The sequence below is a fragment of the Triturus cristatus genome, chromosome 7, assembly GCF_964204655.1.
Source record: "Triturus cristatus chromosome 7, aTriCri1.1, whole genome shotgun sequence".
Classification (NCBI taxonomy): Eukaryota; Metazoa; Chordata; class Amphibia; order Caudata; family Salamandridae; genus Triturus; species Triturus cristatus.
Genome location: NC_140590.1, coordinates 999156300 through 999183131, shown reverse-complemented (window position 1 = coordinate 999183131; position 26832 = coordinate 999156300). Strand labels below are relative to the sequence as shown.

Genomic DNA, 26832 nt, shown 5'->3' with positions numbered 1-26832 from the left:
CCTTGTACCGCCACCTTTTTAGCCTCTAGGGGGAGTAGCGGGAGAACCTTCCTCAAGATCCTAAGTAGGCCAAAGCAGGTGGAAGACAGTTTTTTGGCCTGAGTAGAGAAGGAGAGTTTATTATCCAGCCACACCCCCAGGCTTTTTTAGACGTGTTTCGTCTATCTTAGACTTTATCAAGGCGAATTGGGAAAATCGTTGCAGTGTGGTCCAATGCGAATAAGTCCTGAGTCGTACTCCATTTGTTGATACTTGAAGACCAATATCATATAGATAACAAGAAAGTCCAAATGAACACGAAACAGTAGCGAGTCCAAAAGGGTCTTCTGAAAGGGTCCGTAATAGTGTACAACCTAATGAGCATAGAATCCGATATGATATCCCGTAAACAAAAATGTATATAGTCCCAGATTAAGTCTTACGGAAATAAACGAACTGTTGAGTCTGAATCCACAAGTTTGGCAACAATAGCCAAGAAGTCAATTCAATACAGAGGCACGTCCATGATAAGTATGCCACCTTGAACAAACAATATCTGTCAAACGAAGCCACGCGTGTTGCAGCTACCAGTACTAGGGCTGTAATGAGTATACTCATTAGGTTGTACGGTATTACGGACCCTTTCAGAAGACCCTTTTGGACTTGCTACTGTTTCGTGTTAATTTGGACTTTCTTGTTCTCTATATGATATTGGTCTTTGAGTATTAACAAATGGAGTACGACTCATGACTTATTCGCATTGGACCACACTGCGATGATTTTCCCAATTCGCCTTGATAAAGTTTGAGATAGACGAAACACGTGTCGGCAAGCCTGTGCGCTGGGAAAACTGTTAAAGAGAAATAACAAAAAGAACTTGATAAATCAACAGATGACCGTTTTGGATCGCTCATTGTGTGCCAGACACCTCATTAGATTGCCTGTATGAACTGGTGTTGACCTCTGCATTGAAATATTGATTTATGTAACCTTTGGATTATTCGTAACTATTAGGGGTGTGCTGTATCAGCTTTGTTTTTTGGGTGTTTTATGTTATACTGTTGCAAGCAGAAAATAGTAGTTAAGTTCATGCAGTGAGAAGTTTAAAAAAAAATCCCGTTTTTTGCAATGTAATGATCTGGACACAGCTGGTTTACACCTGAGCAAATAATTCAAGATCTCTCACCTACTTCCTTTGTCTATATCTCACTCAGTATATCAACAAAGGAGTGCGTATACTTGGCTACGCCCAGAAAAAAATACAGTTTTGCATACAATAAATAGACAATATGTTTCGGGGTCAAAAGGAGTGTATTTAAAAAGCAGAGCTTCAACAGTCACCCACTTTCTTTTAAAAATTTCTGATTTAATAACTAATAGTCCTTTTGCATAAATTCTTTATAAATGAAAGAAAGGCCAACACGTTTTGCGACAGATACAGTTTACATGTTGCTTTATCAGGGCCAGAAAACTAAATTTCTTCAAAAAAACCTTCAGAATGAAAGTTGATAGCTAATGAAAAGTTAACAATTTGATACATCAGCACTTTAGGTCTTATGCAGTACAGGCATCAGCCGTACCTTGCTATATGTGCAGCTGTTGCCTTTTGTGCTACGTGCTTCATTGGCTGCTTGCACTGCATGAGTCAGTGTCCCCTCGCTTTATATGAACCAATTTTCTCTTGCATTTCATGCATCTGTGCTGCCTGTAAAAATATGCATCAGTACTCAGCAGCACAGTGGGTCAATGACCACCACTTATAATTTCTGCGAGATAACAACAAAGTGGTGAACTAGTGAATAAGATTGATCATCCACATAAATAAGGCACCTAAACTCGAGTGGGACATTTAGTTTTCGGACATTTAGTTTTTAGACATTAAACAACCAATAAACCGCCCTAAGAAAAACTCTGTTTTGAACAGTTAGATCTGGTATGATGCATATTTATTGGAACAAAATGAATTACACATAGCTTCCAAGGTTTCAGATTGCTTCTGTGTGACATTTTCATAATTTCAGTGTAATTATGAGTGACATTTCTACGACTGAGTGACACTTTCTTACGAGCAAAATCAAGCAATGAAGATGAGGGAAACCTATAAATATCAGAAATTACACATATATGAGCAACAAGAAACTCTAAGCACCTCTTACAACTGCAGCAAAGCATCAGAAATGGAAGGGCAACAGTCAGCTGACTTGCCGACTCGACAGATGGCCCCCAGCAGACAGTACAGCATTGGGCAAGCCTCAGGAGAGTGAGGCACACATAGCAGTCACAGCCAGGTTGTATAAATTCAAAAAGAAATAAGTTCATCCTCAGCCCTACAAAAATCACTAGAGCAGTCTGGTCTGGTGCCGACGCGCTGCCCCCTACCTGCCCAGCCCCGCTTGCGGCACCAGAGATCACGCTAGCCGCAGCCTCTCACACAGCTGTACACTACAGGCTCTGCTAACTTAGTAATGCTTGGCGTGCTGTGTTCAGAAGTTAAAGTTGTACCACAGACAGTGGCTCTCACGGGGCCTGACCCAAAATGAGTATAGTGCAATTATCGCAGCTGAAAACTGATCAGAGCGACTGCTGTGTGGTGCAGGTCTCAGGTGAGTGTGACATAGGGCAGGCAGATCATGACCCTGTGCACTGTAAAATACATTATTAGTATTAGCAACTTAACGGAGATACCCGTCACTCAGGCATGTACTTCTTGCGAGGCTCAGGCAAGCTCAGCTGGCGGCAATTGGCGGGCCGTCTTGGCCACAATGACATGGACTTCGCGGGACTCTTGCTCAGCTACAATGTGCTGTGGGCTGCTGAGAAACAACTCGTGGGGTTGGGTCCCGTGGTCGCAGGATGATCTCAGACTCACCAAACTGCTGTAGTGAGGGGCAGCTGCGACTGCTGCGCTGTGATTGCAGCAGCAGCCAAAACTTTAATGAATTATCTCATGAACTGCTGCCCGCTCGCGCCTCATGCGGACCCACCTAGTAAAGTTGTCTCACGTGTCCTGACCTGAGTGGCACTGTCTTGATAGTAGCCATTGGGCCACTAACTACTGACGTCAGTGAATGTCATGCCAGGGTGTAGGGTGTCGTATTACACTGTATCAGAGTAGCAGCAAGAGCTGTGAGCAGCTGAGCAGGCCCTATTTCGCCTCTCGGAAGCGCTGCCACAGCTTTCAGTAAGTATGGTGCATTATAGTAGTGCTCCGGCTTGACAGCTGAGGAGGCCCTATAATGCGGAACTTTGCATTTCAGTGCGGTGATGTAGACCACCACACTGATATGTGTTAGTCTAATGCTTGATGCGTGGTATTTGGCAGGGTTGACTACAGGTGATTACATCTCCAGCCTTTGTACAGCCTCATGACAATTTAAGGCACTATTTAATTCCAGTTAAACTATGGCAAATGCAAAGCTGTCTTAAGAGAATACATTTATGGCCTCGCACTTCAGAGTATTGACACTTGATCTGAGACATTAGTAGTACATTAGCATTAGTGGCCCTATATCTGTGCCATATCTTACTGTGCTTATTTCCGTGGAAGACATTGAGGCCCACAAGATCCGACCACTGAGCACATAAGAAATTTGAAATCTGTTTGAGGTGATCGGTAACTGAAGTTGTAACTGCCTGCCTCGCTGATATTTACTTTTTTCTTGTTCATCCTCCACTCCCTCACTTTGTCCATCTCCCTGGATGCCCAACAGCCTGGTGGGCCTGGGTTGACTCAACTTTGTCCGAACGTCGTCCAACAGAGTAGAATGAGTGATCTATGAAGGATGCAGAAAGATAATGCAGCAACAACATCAATCAGAAGTGCCTGCCCAGGACTGAAGGCCAACCTCACAGCCAGTCAGGATCTTGGGCTTAAGCAACTTCTAAGCAACTTCTCCATTGGCAACTTATGGCAGTGAGGTGCAGGAACTTCAGTAAAGTGTAAAATTATGTTATCATAATTCAGAACTTGCTGTTGGTTCAACCAGCAGATATGTATAACCATTCTTGGAACTTTCAGTAGTGCAAGGAAATTCCCTAAATGTGTTAGTCTGACCCCTGATGATTGCCACCTGGCATGGCTAAGGCTGTGCTGAATGTGCATTCTCCTAGGTCCTCTAGGAGAACTGATATAGCTGACTTTGGTCTGGCCACCCCTAGATCTTCATGCCTCCTACAATAGACAACACGTGCTGTGCTTTCAATTCCTCCATCTATGGTGTGGACATCAACCAGAGCCCACTGATGAATGCACTGGTCCCTTTTACTGCAAAACTGCGTTAGGAAACCACTAGAATGTCAGAAGAGGTCATGTGTGGTCAGGCCACTAGTTTAAGAGGTCATGCAGAAATGACTTTGCTGACCATTCGAAGTGCAGGCAGAACTGTCTACAAGGTATACAGGTATACAGGTATACTTTATGGGACATTTGAAGCCATTGTGAGGTTGGGTACACCTGTAGTGGTGTAAACTGAGATGGAGCAAACCGGTTCTGTAGTCATACTTTTACATTCAGATGGTTAAGCGGTTAAAAGGAGGAGTCATTCCAGGTGACAGTGAGGCTGCTAGGATAAGCAGGAATAGGAGAAAATCTTATGCTCGCAGGAGAGGCAAACAGAAGCAACGTTTTAGAGAAAGTTATACCTTCTGACTAGTACAACTTACCCAATACTCTGTGCTTGATGCATGAGGGGAAATTGAGTCTAAGTTGCCAGAAGGTCAAACTAGTTTTATAAATTAAATGATGACTTTAAATCGCTAAAGGGAAGTTTGGAAGGGAAGAAATTGTTTTTTTCTCACGGACAAGTTACCTTGTATTCGGATCAAGGTCAATGCCTGCATGATTGAAATCGCATACTAGATGAAAATCAACTGTCTGAAGCTGAACACTATCAAGACTTAAATTGTGATCTTCGATCAGAGCAATTCACAGTGGGACTCCACCTCCTTACCAACAGAGCTAGGACCTACACTCATCCCCACCACCCACAGCAATAACCTTGGGATTATTTTCAACGGAAAACTCAACATGACCGCCCAAGTCAGTGCTGTCACAGTCTTATGTCTCCATACCCTGAAGATGCTGAGGAAGATTATCAAATGGCTCCCGGTCAGCATCCGGAAAACGTTCTGACTTCGGAAACAACATTTATGCCAATATCGACAAATAACGCACCTGAAGGCTGCAGACCATTAAGAAATTGGCAGCCAAGATCACTCTATACCTCCCATGCCACACTCGCATCGCACCACACCTGAAAGAGCTCCACTGACTCCCCGTACACAAAAAAGCACAATTCAAACTCCTCACCCACACTTTAAAGGCACTACGTAACACTAGCCCAGCATACCTCAACAATTGCATTCATAAGCCTTCCAGACACCTCCACTCGTCCGGACTCCTACTTGCACACATCCCACACATCCAGAAAACCAGAGCTGGCTGTCAAGCCTTCTACATTGCTCCTAAACCGCAGGACAACTTGCTGCTCCTCCACATTTCTTGAATTCTGCAAGAGGCTAAAGACATGGCTTGTTGAGTAGTCCCATTAGGTCCTAGGTTTGCCTAGGTGTTCAGCGCCAGTATACCCTCCAGAGTGATAGCACACTCTACAAATCTGCATAACAACATAATGGTGCGACTGATGCACAGGGCTGAACATCTGGGTCAGAGAGACTAGATGGACAGACGAATATATTCTGAATAATATATCCTGCCTGACAATGCTATTGTGAAAATCTCAATACTTGTATGCATGTAGCTAGTACTACTAAAATAGAATAAGAACAAGTGTCTGAGTGAATTGCAAATAATAGAAAACAGAGCCATGGTAGCCCACTCAGCACACTAGAAAATGTGACATGAATATTCTTGTGCCCACCAGGCAGAGCATAGGGGAAGTTTTCTTTGGTACCTGACCTCGTTGTCCTGAATGGAATGGCTGACTCCGCTTTACATTGACAGATACTACCAAAATCAGATGTTCGTGTGTAAACTTAGGATGCAGAATTTATGTTGAAATTAAGTGTGACTGACGTACATGAGCGAGAGAGAGAGAGCACAAGAAAGTGTAAGGGTTTCCACAGCTAGGAATGAGAGAGGTTTAATTAAATTAAGACGTTGTTCATTGTAGAAGTAGAAAAGGAGGTGTCCTGCACCCGGACAAATTAGACATCTTCTGAGAAGGGAAGTAGTAACTTTTTCGGGACCCCAAAGTGCCTGTGTTCGGATTTGAGTTGGTGCCTGCTCCATTTTTTATTTAGAAATGGGGATTGGGAAAATGATTGCCACAGCAGTGGTTGAGGTACTTTTGGGTACAATAAAACCTAGTATTCGAACAATGCTTGCTGGTTTATGTGAAATGAAATAAAACGATCTTGTGAGGACCGAAAGTAATGTTATTCAGTATGCTGAGTTCTGAATTCATAGATAAAAAAACTTCTGATCATATAACGCAAACTCGCATGAGTACCATCATCCCGGAATTGTAGTAGCAACTGTTTAACATACAAATGATTAGCTCCTCAGGTGTACATATTTTCTTTCAATCAAAATACAACAAAATGTTTAAAAAAAAATGAATCCAGGAACATTCGGGATGGATCAAAGTATCGTTATTGCTTAAGTAACATACATACGTTTTATGCAGCTGGAACCAAACAGTTTATTACGATTGTCTTCTTGACTTGGGCAGTAGTGTTATTGGGTGCATCGGTAGAAGCATTCGCAGAGAATGTAGTTTGACTCTTAAAATCAGATTGACAAAAATGCACCCCCGAAGTTCTCTGTATGACCTGCACATTTCTTTTCCTTGATAAGACTAAATGATATCTTACATCACCGCTTTAATCAGTGACTGAAAGTATTGTACAGGTATGTTATGATATGACAGACGGCCTGATTCTTCTATGCTCCTTTCTTCATTTGGACTACTGCCTGATCACTAATAAAGTTAAATTACAGACTTAGACATGCATGACAGAACTTCCTACAAAAAGTGCACCGCATCAAAATACCCAATTGTGCAACATACGCCCCTTGAGACGGAAGTGTAGTCTCCCATAGACCAGTAGATCCATCTGTTGGAGTTAAATGCTCCTATGTCATCATATATCATGTGACCCAGACAAGAGGGCAGTTTTTAGCTCGGGAGAGGCAGTGTCATCTGACAAACACCTACGTTTCCTGTCCTTTCAGTTTGCAGTTCGCATCTCTTCGTACTTAATAGCACAAATAAGAAAAGTGTCCTCTTTAACACAATCTTTTCGATTCGAGGCACACCACTTGGAACGATTAAGATTACTTAAGCACAGGTACCAGAACATGAATTCCACAGTTAAGAGGGTCAGGAGAAACATTTCCTGGCACCACTCCTCCAGCACCAAACTTTCACTGGTACAATCCAAATTAGTTTTTCTCTTTAAAGCAGGATACACATAAATCACAGCAGCATGTTTTCTCAATAATGATATGAATACTTCTGTCCACGTTTTTATTTCCTTAATTCTTTTTCCTAAATTAAAATCAATCTGGAATCAGGTAGCAGGACACAATACATATATTTTATAGTCTTCACATTCCATTAGTCATGTGATTTGTTGCTCGTTTTATCGTTCTTTGCTGTGGTGTTGATTTATGTGTCTTTTATATCACAGTTGGACCAAATCCATACAACATTTTTGAGGCAACGCCTCACAGATAGGACAGAAACTCCTTCATCACATTAGCATTACTACACAAAATGTACAGCATTTTATGTGTGTGTGTGTCTCTGTGTATGTCTGTGTGTGTGTCATATATTGGTGTTCAAAGGTATACGCCTTTCTGGTCACAAGGACCTTTCATGCACATTGCAGACAAAAAATATACAGTTTGCTAAAATCTGGTGAAAGTGAATATGGACTCTCGCAGAAAGAGTGTGTTGTTCACAGTTGATCACAATATTCCTTTTGCTCCGTTCCTCATTTGTGGCTGGATTCCATACACAACTAGCTTCATGAGGGACTGTAGCAGTCTGGAACTGACTAGCAATGATGTTGTATGAGTAGTTGTCAGTACCTTAGAGTCTGTTCCAATATGTTGGAGCCTGTGCTCCTTGAGCTCTCCATACAGTTGGACAATTTTATACCCCAAAATACGTAGTGTGCCTTGACACCACTGTATAGATTGATATGACCCTCCCGGTGGGTGACTATTGCAATGGACACTACAGAATCAGTGGATTATGGGAACTCATTCAGACACCCGCCATGTTGGATTTATTATTTGTGGTTCTCCAGTACTGAACAGGTAGCACAGAGGCAGATAGGGTTTGAGATTTGGCAGGTGAGAATGATTGTTTGGTTTCAGTGTTGTATCCTGAAGCAACTACACCTTACTGTCTATGGACCGGAGTCAAGCTAATGCTACCCAGTTTTTCTCGTTAATGCGATCAAGTATAGTTCTTGATGGCTTGTCTGTTGAGAATAATGCAAAATGTTAAATCCTTGAACAGTGGTAGGTATTTTCACATAGCTTGCTTGTGTTTAAGCTGGACGAAAGTGGAGTCTTACTCAGATATGACCAGTTGAGTATAAAATTGAGTTTGACCATTTAAACCATTGTCATCGACGCACAACTACACTCGCGAAAATAAATTCATTTGTGTAATGTAATTTAAACATTTACCAGCCCAACTGTAGAAACTGAAGTGTAGTTCAGCTTTGGTTTTTTTAAAAAAAAGCTCTAATCCGAGCGCTAAACCCTTGAGCTTTTGTGTGGTATTTGCTCTAAGCTTGCTGTAAATAAGTTTAGTGAGCCCTCATTTAACATTTTGTGGGGATACCATTGAGTGCCACCTGCCACTGAGTGAGTGTTCTTTCTACTTGACTTTCAGTATCTGATAGCGACTTCTAGTCCAATTTTCCTTACCTTAGATTTATCCCCAGGCATCAGACTGGATCCGGAAAATGTTTGTGAGCAGTACCCTCCACTCCGGTAGGTGGCGTTGATCGACTCCCCATGGCATCGTCCGCACTGGAAATAACTGCGGTGCCTTTATAGGCGCCACCCCAGTGCTCTGACGTCAGTTCTTTTCTTTCCACGCAGATACGGAGAGAGCTACCCCTTAGTCATTTATTGACTAAACATTTTTTGAATAGTTTTTGAGATCTTCTCCTGTGGCAGGAATGTCATCTCGGAAGGCCGGCTTCAAGTCCCGCAGCCCCTGTCACCACCCAATGTCTGTGATGGACCTGCACCATGTATGCCTTGGGTGTCTTGAGCGCGACCATGATCCGAAGGCCTGCTCAGATTGCCACGCTTTCAACCTGAAGGCCTTTAGGTAGCGATCACTCAAGCTCCTGGGTGCTCGTTGAGCGACCCTGCGACTATCTCAATCCCGGTCGAGAGAAAGGTCCCGGAAACTGTTACAGAGCCCGAAATCTTCATCACCTTCAAAGCCATCGGCTCACTCAGGTAAGTACCGTTGTTAGAAGAAGAGCAAGAAGTCTAATTGGTCTGTGACTTCATCTCATCTGTTGGCCCGACAAGACGTAGGAGCATTGACATTCAATGCCTGGCTCTGCGGTTGAGTCAGTACCTGGGGTCAGCTCTGTGCTTTGCCCAGTTTCCGGGAGCCGGTGCAACCCCCGCTTAACTTCAAGAGTTCTATGAGGCCACGAGCCTCTCATTTGAGCGGCCTGTTCCACTGGTGAGCCTTCAGGCCCTGTGGGTTTGGGAGGGGTTTTTACTGGATTCTGATGCCGTCTGCTACAGCTTGGTGGCGTTCAAGACCCTTGGATCCATGGATGGAATCAGAACCAGTTCTTTCTAGCTGTGTTTGTACCCGCCCAGCCACTGTGATGCCCACGCTTCTAGCCTCTGTGTGGCTGAGAATGTGGTACTCGCAGGTCTTGTGGGTTGGGCAGCCAGAGGTTGGACCAGTCCAGCATCCCCCCCCCTCGGCAGCCTAAGCTTCTAAATCCCTTATAGTTAACCCCCTTTGTATCATGTGCATCCAGTGGGCCGCAGGATCAGCCATCACCTGCACCACCGGTGGTCTGTAACATCGGACCAATGGTTTCAGCTGATTGTCTGCAGGAGATGCATCCTTGAACGAGAGAGAGTATCTCCACCGATGCGACTTTTTTGCGACAGGCTGACAGAGGACCATCTTTCTTTGCTACGCCAGGAAGTGACAGCTCCCTTGGCCAAAGGCTTCATAGAGAGAGGGTACCTACGCCCGAAGTAGGATGTGGTTGCTTTTCCCGCTACTTAATGGTGCCCAAGAAGGACAGAGGCCTTTGTCCTATTCTAGACCTGTGCACTGTCAATTTCTTCCTCAACAAGGAGAAGTTTGAAATGCACACACTTGTCAATGGACCCTGGACACTGGATGGTTTTGTTAGGCTTGCAGGACACATTTCCACATTCCTTTCCTGCCTTCCCACAGGCATTACGTGTGGCTCACAGTGGGGCACAAGCACTTTCATTTCACTGTGCTCCCTTTTGGCCTTACCAAAGCCCCTCGGCTTTTACCCAAGATGATGGGGGTGGTTGCAGCTCATCTGCGGAGATCAGTGGTTCCAGTCTTCCACCTATCGCGATGATTGGCTGTTGAAGGTGGACTTGCCCCAGTCGCAGACAACACTACTGCTATGTGGTCCAGCAGCAAACAGGGTGTGGTGGGGTTGTCGACCCTTTGCCAAGAGGCCCTGTGTCTCTGGACATGGTGGAACATCGGGGCATGTCCCTGGTGGTTCAACACCTGGCAGGCTCTCTGAACGCCAGCGTGGCGGACAAACATCCAAAGCCAAAGATGCTTAGTGGATCAACGTCTCCATCAGGAGGTGGTGCAAGGTCTCTTTCAGAAGAGGTGAGTACCTTGGTTAGATCTGTTCACCACCACCACCGAGAATGCGCAATGTCAGCAGTTTTTCGTGCTGGAGTTTCCAAGGCGGCTCTCGCTTGGAGACGCATTTTGTCTCGATTGGAGCTCAGGCTTCCAGTATGCCTTTCCACCTATACTACTCCTGCCCGTTGTTCTCAAGAAGATCAGGAACAACCTTGCCTAAGTCATCCTTGTGTCTCTGGACTGGGCTCGAAGAGCTTGATATTCCAAGCTGTTGAGCATTGTCATTAGTCGTACATGCAGGCTGCAGCTTCCAGAGGATCTTCTGTCGCAGCAACCCAAACCTGTTAACACTGTGCCTTCTTGCAAGGAGATTGAGTGGCGACAGTTTACAGTTTCGACCTTCCACCTGAAGTCTGTGATATTATTCTGGCAGCCAGGTGTCCCTCCACTAAAACAGTATATGCCTGCCCACTGGGCAAGTTTGTGGAATGTTGTGCAGACAAGCAGGTTTACTTCCTTTCTGCTCCCCTTGCTCAGGTTCTTCTCTTTATTCTTTGCCTTACCAAGCAGGGCTCTTCTCTGGCCCCTTAAAGTGTTATCTTTCTGCTAACTAAGCCTTTCTGTGGTTGCCTGACCACCCATCACTTTTCAAATCTCCTGTTGTACATAGGTTCTTGAAAGGTTTGCAACATGTTTCCTCCTTCTCCCTTTATTTTGCCTGAGTGGGACCTTAATCTTGTCCTGACATTCCTGATGTGCGTACCTTTGAATTCTTGCACAGCTGTCCTCTCAGGCTCCTTACCATCAAGAGTGCCTTCCTGGTGGCAATAACATCTGCCCGGAGTGTTAGTGAGCGTCAGGCTTTGTCACCTAAGCCTCCATACCTGAATATCTACCTAGACAAGCTGGTTCTATGAACTAGAGCTTCCTTTCTGCTGACAGTAGTCACTCCCTTTCATGTAGGCCAGTCCATCACTTTGCCTACTTTTTATGATCCGCCACAGCCCTCTAAGGAAGAGGAGCAACTTCACCAACACGACCCAAAAAGAGTGTTTTTGTTCAACCTTGACCGCACAAGAGAGTTCAACTTTTCATAGGGTGCAAAGAAGGGGAAGGCTGTTCAGAAATGGACCATCTCCTGATGGATTGTGCTCTGCATTAAAATCTGCTATGCATTGGCCAAAAACCAACCCTCTAAGGGTTCGAATGCTTATTTCACCAGCGCCACGGCTGTGACCACTGCGTTAGCGCACAGAATCCCGGTCCTGGACATTTACCAGGCAGCAACATGGGCTTCCTTGCACACGTTCACAAAACACTATTACCCCAGCGTGCTAGGATGGTGCCTATATAAGCACCGCGCATGTCGCTTCCAGCGACACCACGCAGAGCCAGTCAACAGCACCCACCAGCGCGCAGGTCCTGCTCACAAAAAGTTTCTGGATTCAGTCTGATTCCGGTGGATAATTTTAAGATAAGGAATCTGTGGCTAGATAGTCTCTACCAGATAAGACATTACCGAAGGTAAGTAACTGTTTCTTCATTAAGTCATTTGAAAGTCTTCTGGCTTTGTGATAGGGAGGATGGGTGAGCAATTTGTTACACTGGACTGTATAGTGCTTGTAGCGGTTAGTGTTACTTCAACCTGGGTTGTCTGTGTCCCTTTAAAGAACCGAAGATGGTGCATGTGGCCATAAACACAGCCCCAGCACCTGCACAGTCCAGTTCTTGGCGCTCAGTAGGAAATCGTGTTTAGAAGGCTCAGATTTTAAATTGCAGGTATGCCAGGTAGAAGTGGAAGTGTTCTCATATTGGAGTGGGTGCCTGTTGTGGCTCTGTGTCACATGAGAAATACTGTTGCTCAAGATTGTTGAACTTTGTCATCGTACCTGTGTCTGTGAGACCACCACCATGTTCACAGTGTACCCTTGACTTAGGGTAAAATACACTCACATTTCCTTTGCCCATTAAAAAGTTGTAAAGCAAATTCTTTGCCTTGTCCATTGTGTGTAAAGATCACTGGATTGAAACCACTGTTCAGGGTAACTTAAAGTACCGGACATCCCTGAATGGTTTGCAGGTGTCCCACATCGGCCAAACTGTATATGACCCCCTCAGTTTTTAAACTTTTTTGTGGAAAAATTGTTAAGGAAAATTATTCCTTGTTTTTTATTTCGAGCATTCGAGACCTCTTGTATATACTTTAGTATATACTTATTATATACTTATACGTGTATGTACTTTGTGGGCTCTGGAGATCAGCCCTAGGACTTGTCTGCTTACGCTTAGGGACTTTATTTTCTGTTCATCTGCCTCTATTTAACTGTCTTGAGAAAAAACGACCAGCAGAGGTCAGTAAAATACAAGAATTGCTTTCTGCTGAGGGACTTTCTCTTTTTTATTTTTCTTGCAACTGCCTCTATTTAACTTTCTTGATAGAAAACGACCAGCAGAGGTCAGTAAAATACCAGAATCACTTTAGCATTCTCTAGATTCCAGTCCATAGAAATGGTCTTCCATGAGCACCCGTAGACAATATTTTTTTCAAATCCTGTATTTTTTGTGATCTGACAACCGAAGGCCCTGATTTTATATTAAAAACAGAGCTTTGGACTATACCATTTCCCGCTGAAAGACAATATGTCTCTCCATGTGTTCCCATACCTAGCGGGTCACGCGGTTTGGTGCTTACTTTCCCTCCGTGTTAAAGAACAGTAGATTTTTCAGCACCCAGGCTAATGTGCTGCAAAGCTAAATACATATATGGTCCCAAAGGTGAGACCGATTGCATTGCGAATTGTTGTTTTAACATGTTTTTGTTTATTTCCATATAAAGTGATTGCAAAGAAAGACCAGCAGACCTAGTAGTTAGTTCCTTTCCCAATTTGTAGCAATACTTGTAGACTTACCTTAGACCCTAGTTTTTAGCTGTCTGCCCATGTACTGTCTTATTTTTAAATGTAAGACTTCAACCATTCTGTGTTTTCTTTGCCTTCCACTTTTACTTACTCAAAGCAGGTGTCCATGCCGAATCAGCTTAACCTGCAAACTGGAGCTCTAGCTCAGAATATCTGTGCTCCCTGAATAATTTTCAGCTTTATTAGAAATAAATTAATTCTTCTCCGCCTTGTCGTTTTCAGGTCTTCATAGAGTGCAGCGGTAGTCGTGGGAGAGACCTTGGGAATTGTTTAGGAATAAGCAGTGATTTAGGTGCAACACTTTTTCTCGTTCTGTTTCTTTCGGGTGCAATGTTTACACATGATCTGATTATCAGTTGTGAAGCCTAGTTGATTTTGTCATTTTCAGGATTACCTAGTTTTTGTCTCCAATAGCATAGATTCTTCAAAAGTGATAAACTTATTCACACTTGACAGTTGCGTCCAGAGCAAATCGGCTGTGATAGGTCTCAAACTAAGGAATACCCTTGATGCCTCAAATGATAGGTTAATTAAACTACCTTCGATTTAGGAAACTACTTAAAATTGTATTCTTCAAGAAACCATGTGCCTGATTCAATCCTTGCGGTTGTAATTGAAGAAGTACCCCAGTGCTTTGAATATATCACATAATGAAAACTAATTGATCAAGTAACAGTAATATTGCCGCGTGTTTTATGCTATAGCTTTACGTACAAAGTATACTGTAGGTGTAAAGGCCCTGCATTCCTCTGTAAAATAGCGCTTTAAAGTTATCGCACAATGACACACTATTGTTATATAAAACATCTAAATAAGTATATACATTAAAGGGTTTATTTGTAATCTTGACACAACCATCGGGTTTCATGCTGCAAATCCATCCATAAGGCGTACTGGAACAAAGGCCTTGTATACCTCCGAAAATTACCTCAACTAGAGATGTTGTATGCTAAGTGTTCTTAGCTGGTGGTCCACCGACCTCTGGGGATCCACAACGCCTATTCGGGGGGTCTGCGACTGTTTTGAAAATGAAATAATATTAGCATGATAATGCAGTACATATGCACAGCAAATAATGTTCTTGCGGGACGAGCCCTTCGTTCCTGCGTTCTGTGCACGTCTGACCCCCACATTAGTTGGATCTGGAGGTTGGCCTCTTGAAAACACATTGGCAATATGCACTAATCTTAATAATAATCAAGGGTTATCCACACAGAAGACCCCCAAGATGACTCCTCAATCAAACCTCCGAATTGTCATGAAGTGGCCACGTTTGGTCTTTGCGCCATACTGTTCACCTTGCCTTTCTTCAAAGTGTCTCACTCCTAGAGTTTGCCTCATAACTTTGAATCTGCCGCAATGCTTCATGTTGTGCTTTACATAAACTGTAAATAAATGTAGGTGGTGGTATGTGCAACATTGTATGCTACTAGCGGAGAATGGCATAAGAGGACATGCTATGTTTTTTTTTGCCGATGCGAAGACCATTTGGCATACCTAGCAATCTGTCTTCAGATGCTGACACCACCAATCTGGACTTGTTCCTCATGCATCAGCACCCTAATGGATCGGGCGCAGAAATAGGACCTTTCTCAGTCATCACTGGGCATGCTAGAGGAAGTGGATTCATACATAACATCATATGCTTTTCACTTTCCAAAAGATGAGGAAACGAGCAGACGACTAAGAGGCAACTACATGTCATGGGACGATGATACACTCAAAATGACTAGGTCATGGCATTGCAACCATTTTGAATTATTCTGTGTTTCCAAAGGGACGTGGTGTAACATTGAAACACTCATGTTATCATTATTAGATATTCACTTCCCAAGACCTACATTTGCATACTAAGTTTGTATGTGATATAGCCCGGAGAGAGATGTTTTAAAAATCCCTACCCTTGTGAAAAGCATGCTGACAACATAAATAATGATTGTAAAGACGTTGTTTATTACAGAAATCGATGTTTGTCTGCTCCGTGGTTGAAGGTTGTTTGAAAATAAACCAGGTGCACATCTAAATCTTGACTCTCGCCTTTTTGATAATTAATAATACACGATGTTCTCGGTTCTGTAGAGTTCCCGGTGTTCCTCGGATGCCAACATGCTTGGAGAGATGATGTTTGGTTCTGTAGCTATGAGCTACAAAGGCTCGACACTGAAAATTCATCAGATTCGGTAAGAGTACACACCAGCTATTACTTTCAAGATATCAGCATTTGCATGTTATTTTATTTCTTCTTCTCTTAATCATGTGTCACAGTGCATACAGTAGTGAAATATTGAAAGTTAGTTAATACAAATTAATATAAGTAGGATACCTGTGCACCCTCCCATTCCCAATTCTCATGCAGTATGAACTAACACCAAATGGTCAGTTGTCTACATAATCGTGCAAAAATCAATGGATGTTTGAGACTTACAACAGAATAATATTGCAAACTGGTAAACTAACCAGGTTCCCGCTTACCTTATAAGCAAATAAATAAACACACACACTGCCCACCCACACACCTCTTGAAGGGATGTATGGGGCCCGGATGCGCCCTATTTGTTGTTTGTGTTAGCCTCCCTGGGACTCCTTGAGGTATTCCTTTTTTCCCATACATATTTACCTCGGAAAACACATTTATTCCCCAAGCCAAAAATACTTTCTTTTCATTCTTATAGCATCAAAGATTGCTGTGAGCACCATAGGAGCAAAGAGCTTGAACGGTAAGTTAATGTAGCAGGTGTAGCTTGAAGGGGGATGCCCGCCACAACAACCAAACACAGGCAGTGCATTTTTTTTGCTGAGAATCTGTTTTGGCTCTTATTTTATTTATTTATTTTTTGCAGTTTTTTTTTTAATAACACAAAGAAGTTGAGATTGACCGACACAGCTTGGGATTTACTGTCTTTTTACATAGTACTTCATTTAATCCAGCAATACGGTTATCCCATCGTTTGAGTCCTTTTGCAGGACCCCTACTAAACATGCTTCCTAGAGAGTGTGATGGGCAAAGTTATATGTGGTACTTCTCATCTTCTAAATAAGACGTCAGACTGGCTTTTTGAGAGCCCACGGAGAGGAAAATATGATAGTTGGGTCCATTTCATGAATGAAGGACGTCGTAGACAAGCACACATTTTTTTTTTTTTTGAAAATCTGTTTTTATTGTTTTAAACAAGAACATTCCTTGGCATTTGACACAGTAGGTAAGCAGAGAGTTGAAAACATATGTGGGGGATCGCCCCGCATCAGGGTCAATAACTACTACTTTATGGCATGCAATCAGGCTTATTTGTGAACACTGTCCCCAGCGGAGCCATCTACAGTCTCTTTGGCAGTTCCAGTGCAGTCTCATCAGGAGTGACAGTATTAACCATACCTCAGCCAGGCTCCGTGCCTGTGCGCGAGTGCTTCCCGCCCCATTCAGGTAATGAAGAACAGGCAAAATACCCGCAAGGTCCAAAGATTATACATAACAAAACCGTAACAATGGCAGCATAAACTGTACATACAGGCTCAATACCCCCCCAGCTGTCAGTAAACCCCCCCAGACAAGCACACATTTTAAAGAGTGTTTCCATGACTTTGAATAGTAGCTTTCCTTCCAGAGAACGTAGTTTATGGACTCGATAGCCTTGAACAGAGCACTTGTTCAACTTCCCTGCATTGAACTCATGACAAGTGTATGATTATCTCACCACAAGTCATTGTGTAATCATAGTAGCAGGGTTCTCAAACCTGGACAATTCCAGTGAATTAAGTTGCAAGTAATCTGTGTATCATTAAAATTGGACCTGTTATTTATCTTGCAACCACAAATTAGTCAATTGTGAGGCTGAATGATACCCACAAAATGAGTGACTGATCGCTGGTATGGATTTAGTGTAAGACAATCTTTGGACTCAATGCTATGGCCCGCTAGAATAATACATTAAATAGTAACGTATGTAATCATAACATGAACTTTGTGTTCGAGGCATATGAGCTGCAGATTGTACACTTAGCATAGATCGCCATCTGGTGTTGGGCCCGGATGTTTGCAGTTTGTTTTTCTTCTTGGACAGTCTTTGGAAGTCACGAGTTCGGTGACTCCTCCTTCGGTCCGTACTGCGCATGGGCTTCGGCTCCATCCTCAGATTGTTTTTTTCCGCCATCGGGCTCGGATGTGATACTTCGTGCTCCGGCTTCGAACTTCTACAGTTCCAGCCTCGACGGAAAATCCTCGTTTCTTCGAGTTTCTTCATCATCATCTTCATCTCTCGAAGCGGCACTTTCTCCATCCCGTACATCGGCACCGGCCTTCGGGCCCTCCTCGACTCCGGTCCCGGCCGATGGAAAGGACTCCGTTCAAAAAGTGCCCAAAATGTGGGTCTAAATTTCCCCACACCGACCTCCATCAGGTGTGTAATCTTTGCCTCTCTCCAGAACACGAGGCCAGAGACTGCCCCGCCTGTAAGTCTTTTCGATCGAAGAAGACCATCCGAGATCGAAGAGCTCGACGCACCATGGCACACTCATCGTCTGCAGCTCCACCGGACATCTTCGTAGACGGCGCCGAAGCTTCGGGGCAAATACACACCGAGCAGGAGGAAGACGTCGTCAGCGCTTCCGAGGCCGACGACTCCGACGTGGAGGACATCACACCGGCGCAGCGGGTCGTGAGTACTGTGCCCCCTCCCACCCCCGCGCCCAAAACCAAAGAGACTCAGGTTACACCCTCGCCTGCTGGCCTGGGCAAAACCAAGACCAAAGCTTCTGTCACCCCACCTTCGGGCCCGGTGTCGAAGCCTCCAAAGTCTCACGGCAGCTCGGGATCGAGCCAGCCGACGCCCGGTGCCGAAAAACAGCATCCGGCACCGAAGAAAGTAATATCCAGCTCGACTCCGAAGCCACCGGTGCCGAAGCCTGGACTCTCGGCGCCGACCAAACACAAACACAAATCAGTCGGCTCCGGCGCCGAAAACTCCCTCGACGCCGAAAAAACCGGAGGCCCCAAAAAAGCATGGCGCACAGAAACCATCGAAGCCCTCGGTTCCGAAATCATCGGTACCGACGGACGATTCGGCACCATTGGCTCTGTTTACACCAGACCCTTTACAAAAGACTCTGTCCAAAGATCCAAAGACTGGGCTATTGACTTTAATCATCAAGAAAAGACGCCTTGATACTCCGGCTCCTCCTCCACCGCCCAAACGGAAGGACTCTGCTACTTCTCCCCTCAGAGTGCCCTCCCCACTACCTCCTCCCCTGCCTCCTCCACCTCTTCCACCCCCTCCCCCTCCCAGGTCTCCGCCACCTTTACCTCATTACTCTCCGACCCCGTCCCCAGATCCGGACGACGGGGACCCAGACAATTGCCCGGCGGACGCCCCAATGGATCCCACTCCACCGGGGACCCCAGACCCATGGGAGGATTACAATAACCCTGATATACCCGATATGCCTCAGGACGACCTATACCCATCCAGGCCGTCTCCTCCAGAGGACTCCTTAGGGTTTCATCATTTAGTGCAAAGAGCAGCACACTACCATGGGGTGGACATGCACAGTGAACCAGTGGAAGACGACTTCTTACTGGACACATTTGACATACAGGACAAATCCACATCTATTTTACCCATGCTTAAGGGTGTCACCAAGCATGCCGCAGAGGTGTTCAAAGACCCTGTCAGGGCCAGGGTACTAAACCCTAGAATAGAGAAAAAGTACAAGGCGGCACCCACAGACCCTGCATACATTAAGGGCCCTGCTCCCTTAGATTCCCTAGTTGTCTCTACAGCTAGAAAGCGGGCTAACTCCCAGTCCTCAGGAGAAGCCCCACCGCCAGACAAGGAATCCAAACTCCTAGACGCGTCTGGCAAACGCACCGCCTCTCAAGCTGCAAACATGTGGCGCATTGCAAACACACAAGCGCTACTTGCGCGCTATGACAGAGCACACTACGACGAACTTGAGGCTCTTATGCAGCACCTTTCCGAGAAACACAAGCGTAGGGCTCATGAACTAATACAGGAGGGTAAACTAATTACAAACACCTCCATTAAGTGTGCCCTCGATGCAGCCGACACTGCTTCTAGAGCCATAAATACCAGTGTCCTGCTTCGTCGCCATGCCTGGCTCAGGATCTCAGGGTTCAAGCCTGAAGTCCAGGCGTCCATACTCAATCACCCCTTTGACCAACAAACTCTCTTTGGGCCAAAGGTAGACGAAGCGTTGGAAAAGATGAAAAAGGACACAGACACAGCAAAGTCTATGGGGGCACTCCAAACACAAGCCTCTAAACGTTCCTTTCGACGCTCCTCCTTTCGTGGCAGAGGCTTCTCCACCGATAGCGCCTCTACCTCCTACAAGTCCCCTCCACAAAATACCTTTTCAAAGGGCAACCAAAGGGGTGGTTACAGAGGCAACAACAATAAGGGCAGGGGCAAAACTAACACCACCCGTTCTGCCACCCCGCCCACACAATGACTTCCCTCCGCTCCCCCCAGACCATCCCACTCCGGTCGGGGGCAGACTACAAAACTTTATCCACGCATGGGAGTCCATAACATCGGACAAATGGGTGACCCAAATCATTCGGTCAGGGTACTGTCTCGAGCTAACATCTACCCCACCCAATATCCCACCAAGGCACCGTCCAATGTCTCAAGAACATTCCACACTGCTCAAACAGGAGGTACTCTCCCTCCTCCAAAAACACGCTATAGAGCAGGTCCCCGTCAATCAGCAAAATCTAGGGGTCTACTCCCTATATTTCTTAATACCAAAGAAAGACGGGACCCTCAGGCCCATTCTGGACCTCCGGCCTCTAAATGCCTACATACATTCAGACCATTTCCACATGGTCACCCTACAACAAGTCCTCCCGCTCCTCTGTCAGGGAGACTTTCTCACAACCTTGGATCTGAAAGACGCATACTTTCACATTCCAATACACCCCTCTCACAGGAAATACCTCAGGTTCGTGGTGGACGGGCAACATTACCAATTCACGGTTCTCCCCTTCGGGGTCACCACCGCACCACGGGTGTTTACCAAATGCCTAGCGGTAGTAGCAGCACACCTCAGACGTCAACATATTCACGTCTTCCCTTACTTAGACGACTGGCTGATAAAAGCCGCGTCCTACCACCAATGTGTGCAACATACAAACAGCACCATCCAACTGCTCCACCAGCTAGGCTTCACGGTGAACTACCAAAAGTCCCACCTCATACCATCTCACACAAAGCAATATCTCGGGGCCACTATAGACACCTCCAAAGGTATTGCCTATCCAAACTCAGCCAGAATCACAAGCATTCAAGCCTTATGCAAAACATTCCTTCCCCAACACTCTCTTCCAGCAAGAGTGTTTATGAAGCTCATAGGAATGATGGCGTCTTGCATCTTCATAGTGCCCCATGCAAGACTCCACATGCGTCCACTTCAAGAGTGCCTAGCACAACAGTGGAACCAGGCCCAGGGTCAGCTGACGGATCTGGTGTTGGTGGACGGCCGCACACATCACTCTCTGCAGTGGTGGAACACCACAAACCTTTCCAAAGGGCGGCCGTTCCTGGACCCGGTTCCTCAGGTGATTCTAACAGCGGACGCATCGCTCTCCGGCTGGGGAGCGCACCTCCTACACCTCACAATGCAAGGTCTATGGACGCCACAGCAAAAATCGCTCCACATCAACCATCTGGAGCTCTTGGCGATCTTTCTAGCCCTAAAATCTTTCCAAAAACAGATTTCGGGCAAAGCAGTCCTCATTCGCACAGACAACATGACTGCAATGTATTATATCCAAAAACCGGGGGGGACACACTCTCCCCAGCTCTCCCGCTTAGCCCAGAGCATATGGAGATGGGCAATTCCCCAAAACATCTTTCTCCTGGCACAGCACGTTCCAGGCGTAACAAAAACACTATGGAAGATCTGCTCAACAGACAAACGCAACAACTACACGAATGGGAACTGCATCCACAAGTTCTTCACCCATTCTTCCAACAGTGGGGGCATCCTCAGATAGACCTCTTCGCCACCCACGAAAACAAAAAATGCCCAAGCTTCGCTGCCAGATACCCACACCCATTGTCCAAGGGCAATGCGATATGGATGAACTGGTCAGGCAGATTTGCATACGCCTTTCCACCTCTCCCACTAATTCCATTAGTGGTAAGGAAGCTACAACAACACTCCCTCACACTCATTCTAGTAGCTCCGACGTGGGCCAGGCAGCCGTGGTACACCACGCTACTACAACTGTCAGTGGTACCACATCAAAAACTGCACCTATCCCCATGCCTCCTAACCCAGAACCATGGAGAAATCAGGCACCCGGACCCAGCTCAGCTCAACCTGGCGATCTGGCTCCTGAAATCTTAGAATTCGGATACCTTAACCTTCCCCCTGATTGCATGAACATCATCATGGAAGCCAGACGTCCTACCACTAGAGCATGCTATGCCGCAAAGTGGAAAAGATTTGTAATTTACTGCCGTAACAATACAATCAACCCTTTAGATGCATCCATACAGCACATTATATGCTATCTGCTCCATCTTCACAGGTGTAACCTGGCATATTCATCCATACGCCTACACCTAGCAGCGATCGCTGCTTATCTACAAAACAGACAGCATTTATCACTCTTCAGAGTGCCCGCTATTAAAGCCTTTATGGAAGGCCTTAAACGAGTAATTCCTCCCAGGGCACCACCTTCCCCTGTATGGAATCTAAATTTAGTTCTTACACGACTAATGGGTCCGCCCTTCGAACCAATGCATAAATGTGAGCTACAGTTTCTCACCTGGAAAACAGCTTTTCTCGTAGCTATCACTTCCCTTAGAAGGGTTGGTGAAATACAAGCGTTCACTATACAGGAACCCTTCATACAAATACATCACAGCAAGGTCATACTTCGCACAAATCCGAAGTTTCTGCCCAAGGTCATTTCCCCCTTCCATCTCAATCAATCGGTGGAATTACCTGTCTTCTTCTCGCAACCTCAATCTGTTGCAGAAAGGGCCTTACACACACTCGATGTGAAAAGGCTTTGCTATACTACATACAAAGAACGCAACCCTTCAGGAAGACTAAACAATTGTTCGTTTCCTTCTCTCCACCACATAAAGGCAACCCCATTTCTAAATCAGGGATAGCTAGGTGGATTGTAAAGTGCATACAAATTTGCTATCAAAAGGCAAAAAGAACATTATCTGTTCCGCCCAAAGCCCACTCTACAAGAAAGTTAGGGGCTTCTATGGCTTTTCTAGGGAATATACCCTTAGATGACATCTGCAAAGCAGCCACATGGTCTACACCGCACACCTTCACAAAACATTACTGTGTAGATGTGCATTCCAAGCAGCAAGCTAGGGTGGGCCAGGCTGTACTAAAGACACTTTTTCAAACCACTGCAACGGATACCGGTGGTCGCCGCTAAGGTTGGGTACTGCTATATAATCTATGCTAAGTGTACAATCTGCAGCTCATATGCCTCGAACGGAATATGCTACTTACCAGTATGCATCTGTTCTTGGCATGTAGAGCTGCAGAGTTGTACACGCCCACCCGCCTCCCCGGCTACCTGTATCCGTTCCAGTACATCTTATTTAGATACAACACACATGGGTTTCTCACTGTTATTACTACGCTCCATCATTTCCCTGTTGGCGAAAAACAATCTGAGGATGGAGCCGAAGCCCATGCGCAGTACGGACCGAAGGAGGAGTCACCGAACTCGTGACTTCCAAAGACTGTCCAAGAAGAAAAACAAACTGCAAACATCCGGGCCCAACACCAGATGGCGATCTATGCTAAGTGTACAACTCTGCAGCTCTACATGCCAAGAACAGATGCATACTGGTAAGTAGCATATTCCTTTCCATCCCTGCCCACAAAAGGCAGGCATTCTGACGCTGCTAAGGTGTTACCACGGAGGCTTCCATTTTTCTCTGAATACGGGCACGTGTAGGTTTTATTCACCTGTCTGCTAGCTTTGCCTTTCACAAAATGGACTATGTAATCACAGAAAAATATTGATACCCCTATTCTCCGCGATCCAATAAACTGCTTACAGCTCATATTTTTTTTTGCTGTTTACTAATATTAAACCTGCAAAAGAAATATTGCCACGTAATTCCTAGAAATGTCCTATTAAAACTTAGCAAATACGATTGTTTACAAACTAGTCTGTTTCTTGCATTGATATGTGCTTTGTTAGCTAAAAGATACTAACTAATTCTGTTTTCATATATGATACATTTCTTTATTGCTTTCACACACATGCAAACAGCTGATATTAGTGCCTTTGAATCCTATTTCCTAATTATTTTTCTAGATCACCTCCGCAACTCATGCTTAGCAAAGTATTTACAGCAAGAACAGGAAGCAGCATATACGGCAGTCTAAACACGTGAGTACTGAGAAGTTAATCAGAAGGTATTCAAGAGATGTGATTGCACCAGGGAAGGGCATAACAAGTCTTATGGAGGAGCACAAAATGGAATTGTCAGTAAACAGAACAGTTAATGAAATTATTAAGTTGCACTTAATGGATTTAGGCGTTGATATTAAAAAATAAATGGCGGTTGCACAGTGAGAACTGAATGACGGCCGAATAACTTAGCTATCTTAATTTTCAATCAGCCAACACAAGTTGCACCACTGTGTATATTTAGAGGTTCATTCCATTGGTCAGTAGTAGCATTTTTGCAAAACTTAAATAATGGCCTAGCGATTGTTCACTATTTTAGATTTTGGAATTCATTTTTCTGTAGGTATTGAATCTCATTACTGAAGGCATTTCCTACAGTTATTTTAGTATCCGCAATTGGCCTTGGCAGATCTCATTAAAGTAATCAATTTAATTTAAAAAAAGGCTAACAAGAAATTGGGCTGACAGTTTGCATAAGATATATTATTAGTATAATTCTGCTTATTGTAAGAGCTCCAAAATCGAATTACGTCAACATTTTCCTTAACCAGTGTATTTCTCCATTTTAATTTAACCCTAGGACTGTGTTTTGAACAGTAGGACTTTATAAAGCTACTCTGTTTTTAGCATAGCATATTATGCTAATAGTATTTACAAACACCGTTTGATCAAACTGAGGAGAACAGGCAAAAGTGCAGATGAGCTGATGGATTTTGAGTGTCATAAAAAATCGTAGCGAGAAATTACAGTAGGTGATCAAATTGATCAGAGATTGAGGGGTGTAAGCAAAATGGGGGCAAACCAAGCAGAGCATAAGACCCAAGCAAAATTAAACTATTAATGTGATGTTATGTGATTCTTCCAGCTTGTAAATTTACAATTACACAAAGCATCAAGCAAATAGCTGCTCTGTAAGAAAATAAAGACCACTTTTCAAATAATTCATTTTATTGCCAAATTCCAAAATACGTGATTTTGGCTCAAAGGCTCATTGCGGTGGGAAGATCATTGCAGCAGAAATTCTGCCAGCATCTTTACTGTGGTGCCCACTGTCGGTTTGTCACCCTCTGCCTATTGCCTACATTTTTTAGATCGAGCCTAGACAGTGCGCTGTATGGAAGACATGCTGTTTTCAGTATGTGGGCTTTAATCCCCCCCCCTCCCCCCTGCAGCCAATTTGTTCTAGTGTGTTGACCTTAATGGTCCCACCTTCTTGTGTCTTGCTCCTCCCCTGGAGTAATGGCCTATTACCGCAATCCTTTACCTTTACTGTATTTGCGCTTGTGTTGGCGCACTCTTTTTTTTCGTTGCAGTGTCCTGTTTTCTGAAGCTTCAAAGTCGGCCACTTTCATGGTTTCCAGCTCGCCTCTTGCCCGCCGCTGCTCGCGGTTTCCTTAATCTCCACTTTATCTCCCTGGTGCTGTCCCCCACACCACCACCTCCCACCGTCGCTGTTTGTGTTTGTACTGTTTAGGTCTCGTCTGAGTCAGCGCTTTAGCGCTGCTCTCGCGAGAGCTTTTGTAAAAGGGGGATCTGGAAGTGCAAACTAGTGCTTTTCAGGCCTCCAAATACAGTGCATGTGCGCCGGGCGCGCGCACCATTTGGCAGCCTGAAAAGCACAGCCTGATCACTGTCGCGGCCGCTTTGATGTCCCCAGTGAGCCGCGCGGCCACTGAGGACATCAAAGCGGCCGCGACAGTGCACACCATTTGCCACCCCCTTCCTGCTTCACACGTTTTCACCAGGCTCCAGGTTGTTGGATTTTCAGAGCTTTACCCACACCCCACCTCTTCAGCCAACTTACTCGCCATGTCTGCTCTAGATTCTTGTGCCTGGCTGTTGCGGGCATCCTGAGAATGCGCTGCCAGGGTGCCTGTCTGGATCACCGGAAAATGCTGGACTCCTGCCCAAGTGTCCTGTAGACAGCACAGTCCAAGCCATCGTGCCAATTCTGTCCTTGGGGGGTTTATGAAAGAAATGTCACAGCAACTCTGGGTCCGTCTCCTGCGAAGGCAGTCTGTTTACGTCCTCCAGCTCGCCCTCTGTTGAGTTTGCTTCTGATTTAAATTAATCCATCCACTTTTTCCTTACTGGGTTTGGCAGTTTAACTTTTCATTAAGCGGTATAGGCTGACAGGGCTGAAAACGCAAAATGTTATTTGCTAAAACCCCGCAAAGACTAGCGAGCCAGAGCGGCGACCTTGGAGCTGGGAGAACAGGATCGAGTGACCTGGCTTTTCTAATATTCCTCTGAAGGGTGCATCATTTCAGAGCCTCGGAGAGGCCCTTCTCGTGGGAGTAACTCTGCACCAGAGACACAGATGCTCGCAGAAGCCGTCCTTTAATACTCTAGCTCAGTGGGTGGAGGCCCTGCAGCAGAGGTCTTTAGGCACTTGGCTCTCGAGCGACTGAATACTGCTTTCACTCTTCGAGGGATGATGAATCGACTAAGACTAAGACTACTGAAATAGAAGGCATTAAAGTGGGTGACAATGCAAAAGGACTCAAAGTGTCGGACTCCAGTGTGAACTGTTGGTTGTTCCTGCCAGGATCAGAGCTCGTGACTTGAAGACCGCACTTGTTTATTGGATAATAACACTTAGTTTGCGGAGCCATTTGGCTGGTTATTGAGAGTAAAATATGCCACTGCATCCTTCACCCCAACTACACATTGCGGATTCCTCCGA

General features: G+C 45.1%; 1 protein-coding gene across 5 annotated transcripts in view; it reads left to right on the top strand.

The window, feature by feature from the left end:
* The window catches only part of FNIP1 (folliculin interacting protein 1), a 343332-nt gene that overhangs the window by 145755 nt on the left and 170745 nt on the right, over positions 1-26832 (top strand). For 3 of the 5 annotated variants that reach the window (XM_085618038.1, XM_085618035.1, XM_085618037.1), the window contains exons 4-6: positions 15809-15909; positions 16402-16446; positions 24051-24125. In XM_085618038.1, coding sequence (XP_085474164.1) covers positions 15809-15909; positions 16402-16446; positions 24051-24125 — 221 coding nt within the window. The remainder of the gene's footprint in view (positions 1-15808; positions 15910-16401; positions 16447-24050; positions 24126-26832) is intronic. The other 2 variants (XM_085618039.1, XM_085618036.1) reach the window with 1 other exon arrangement.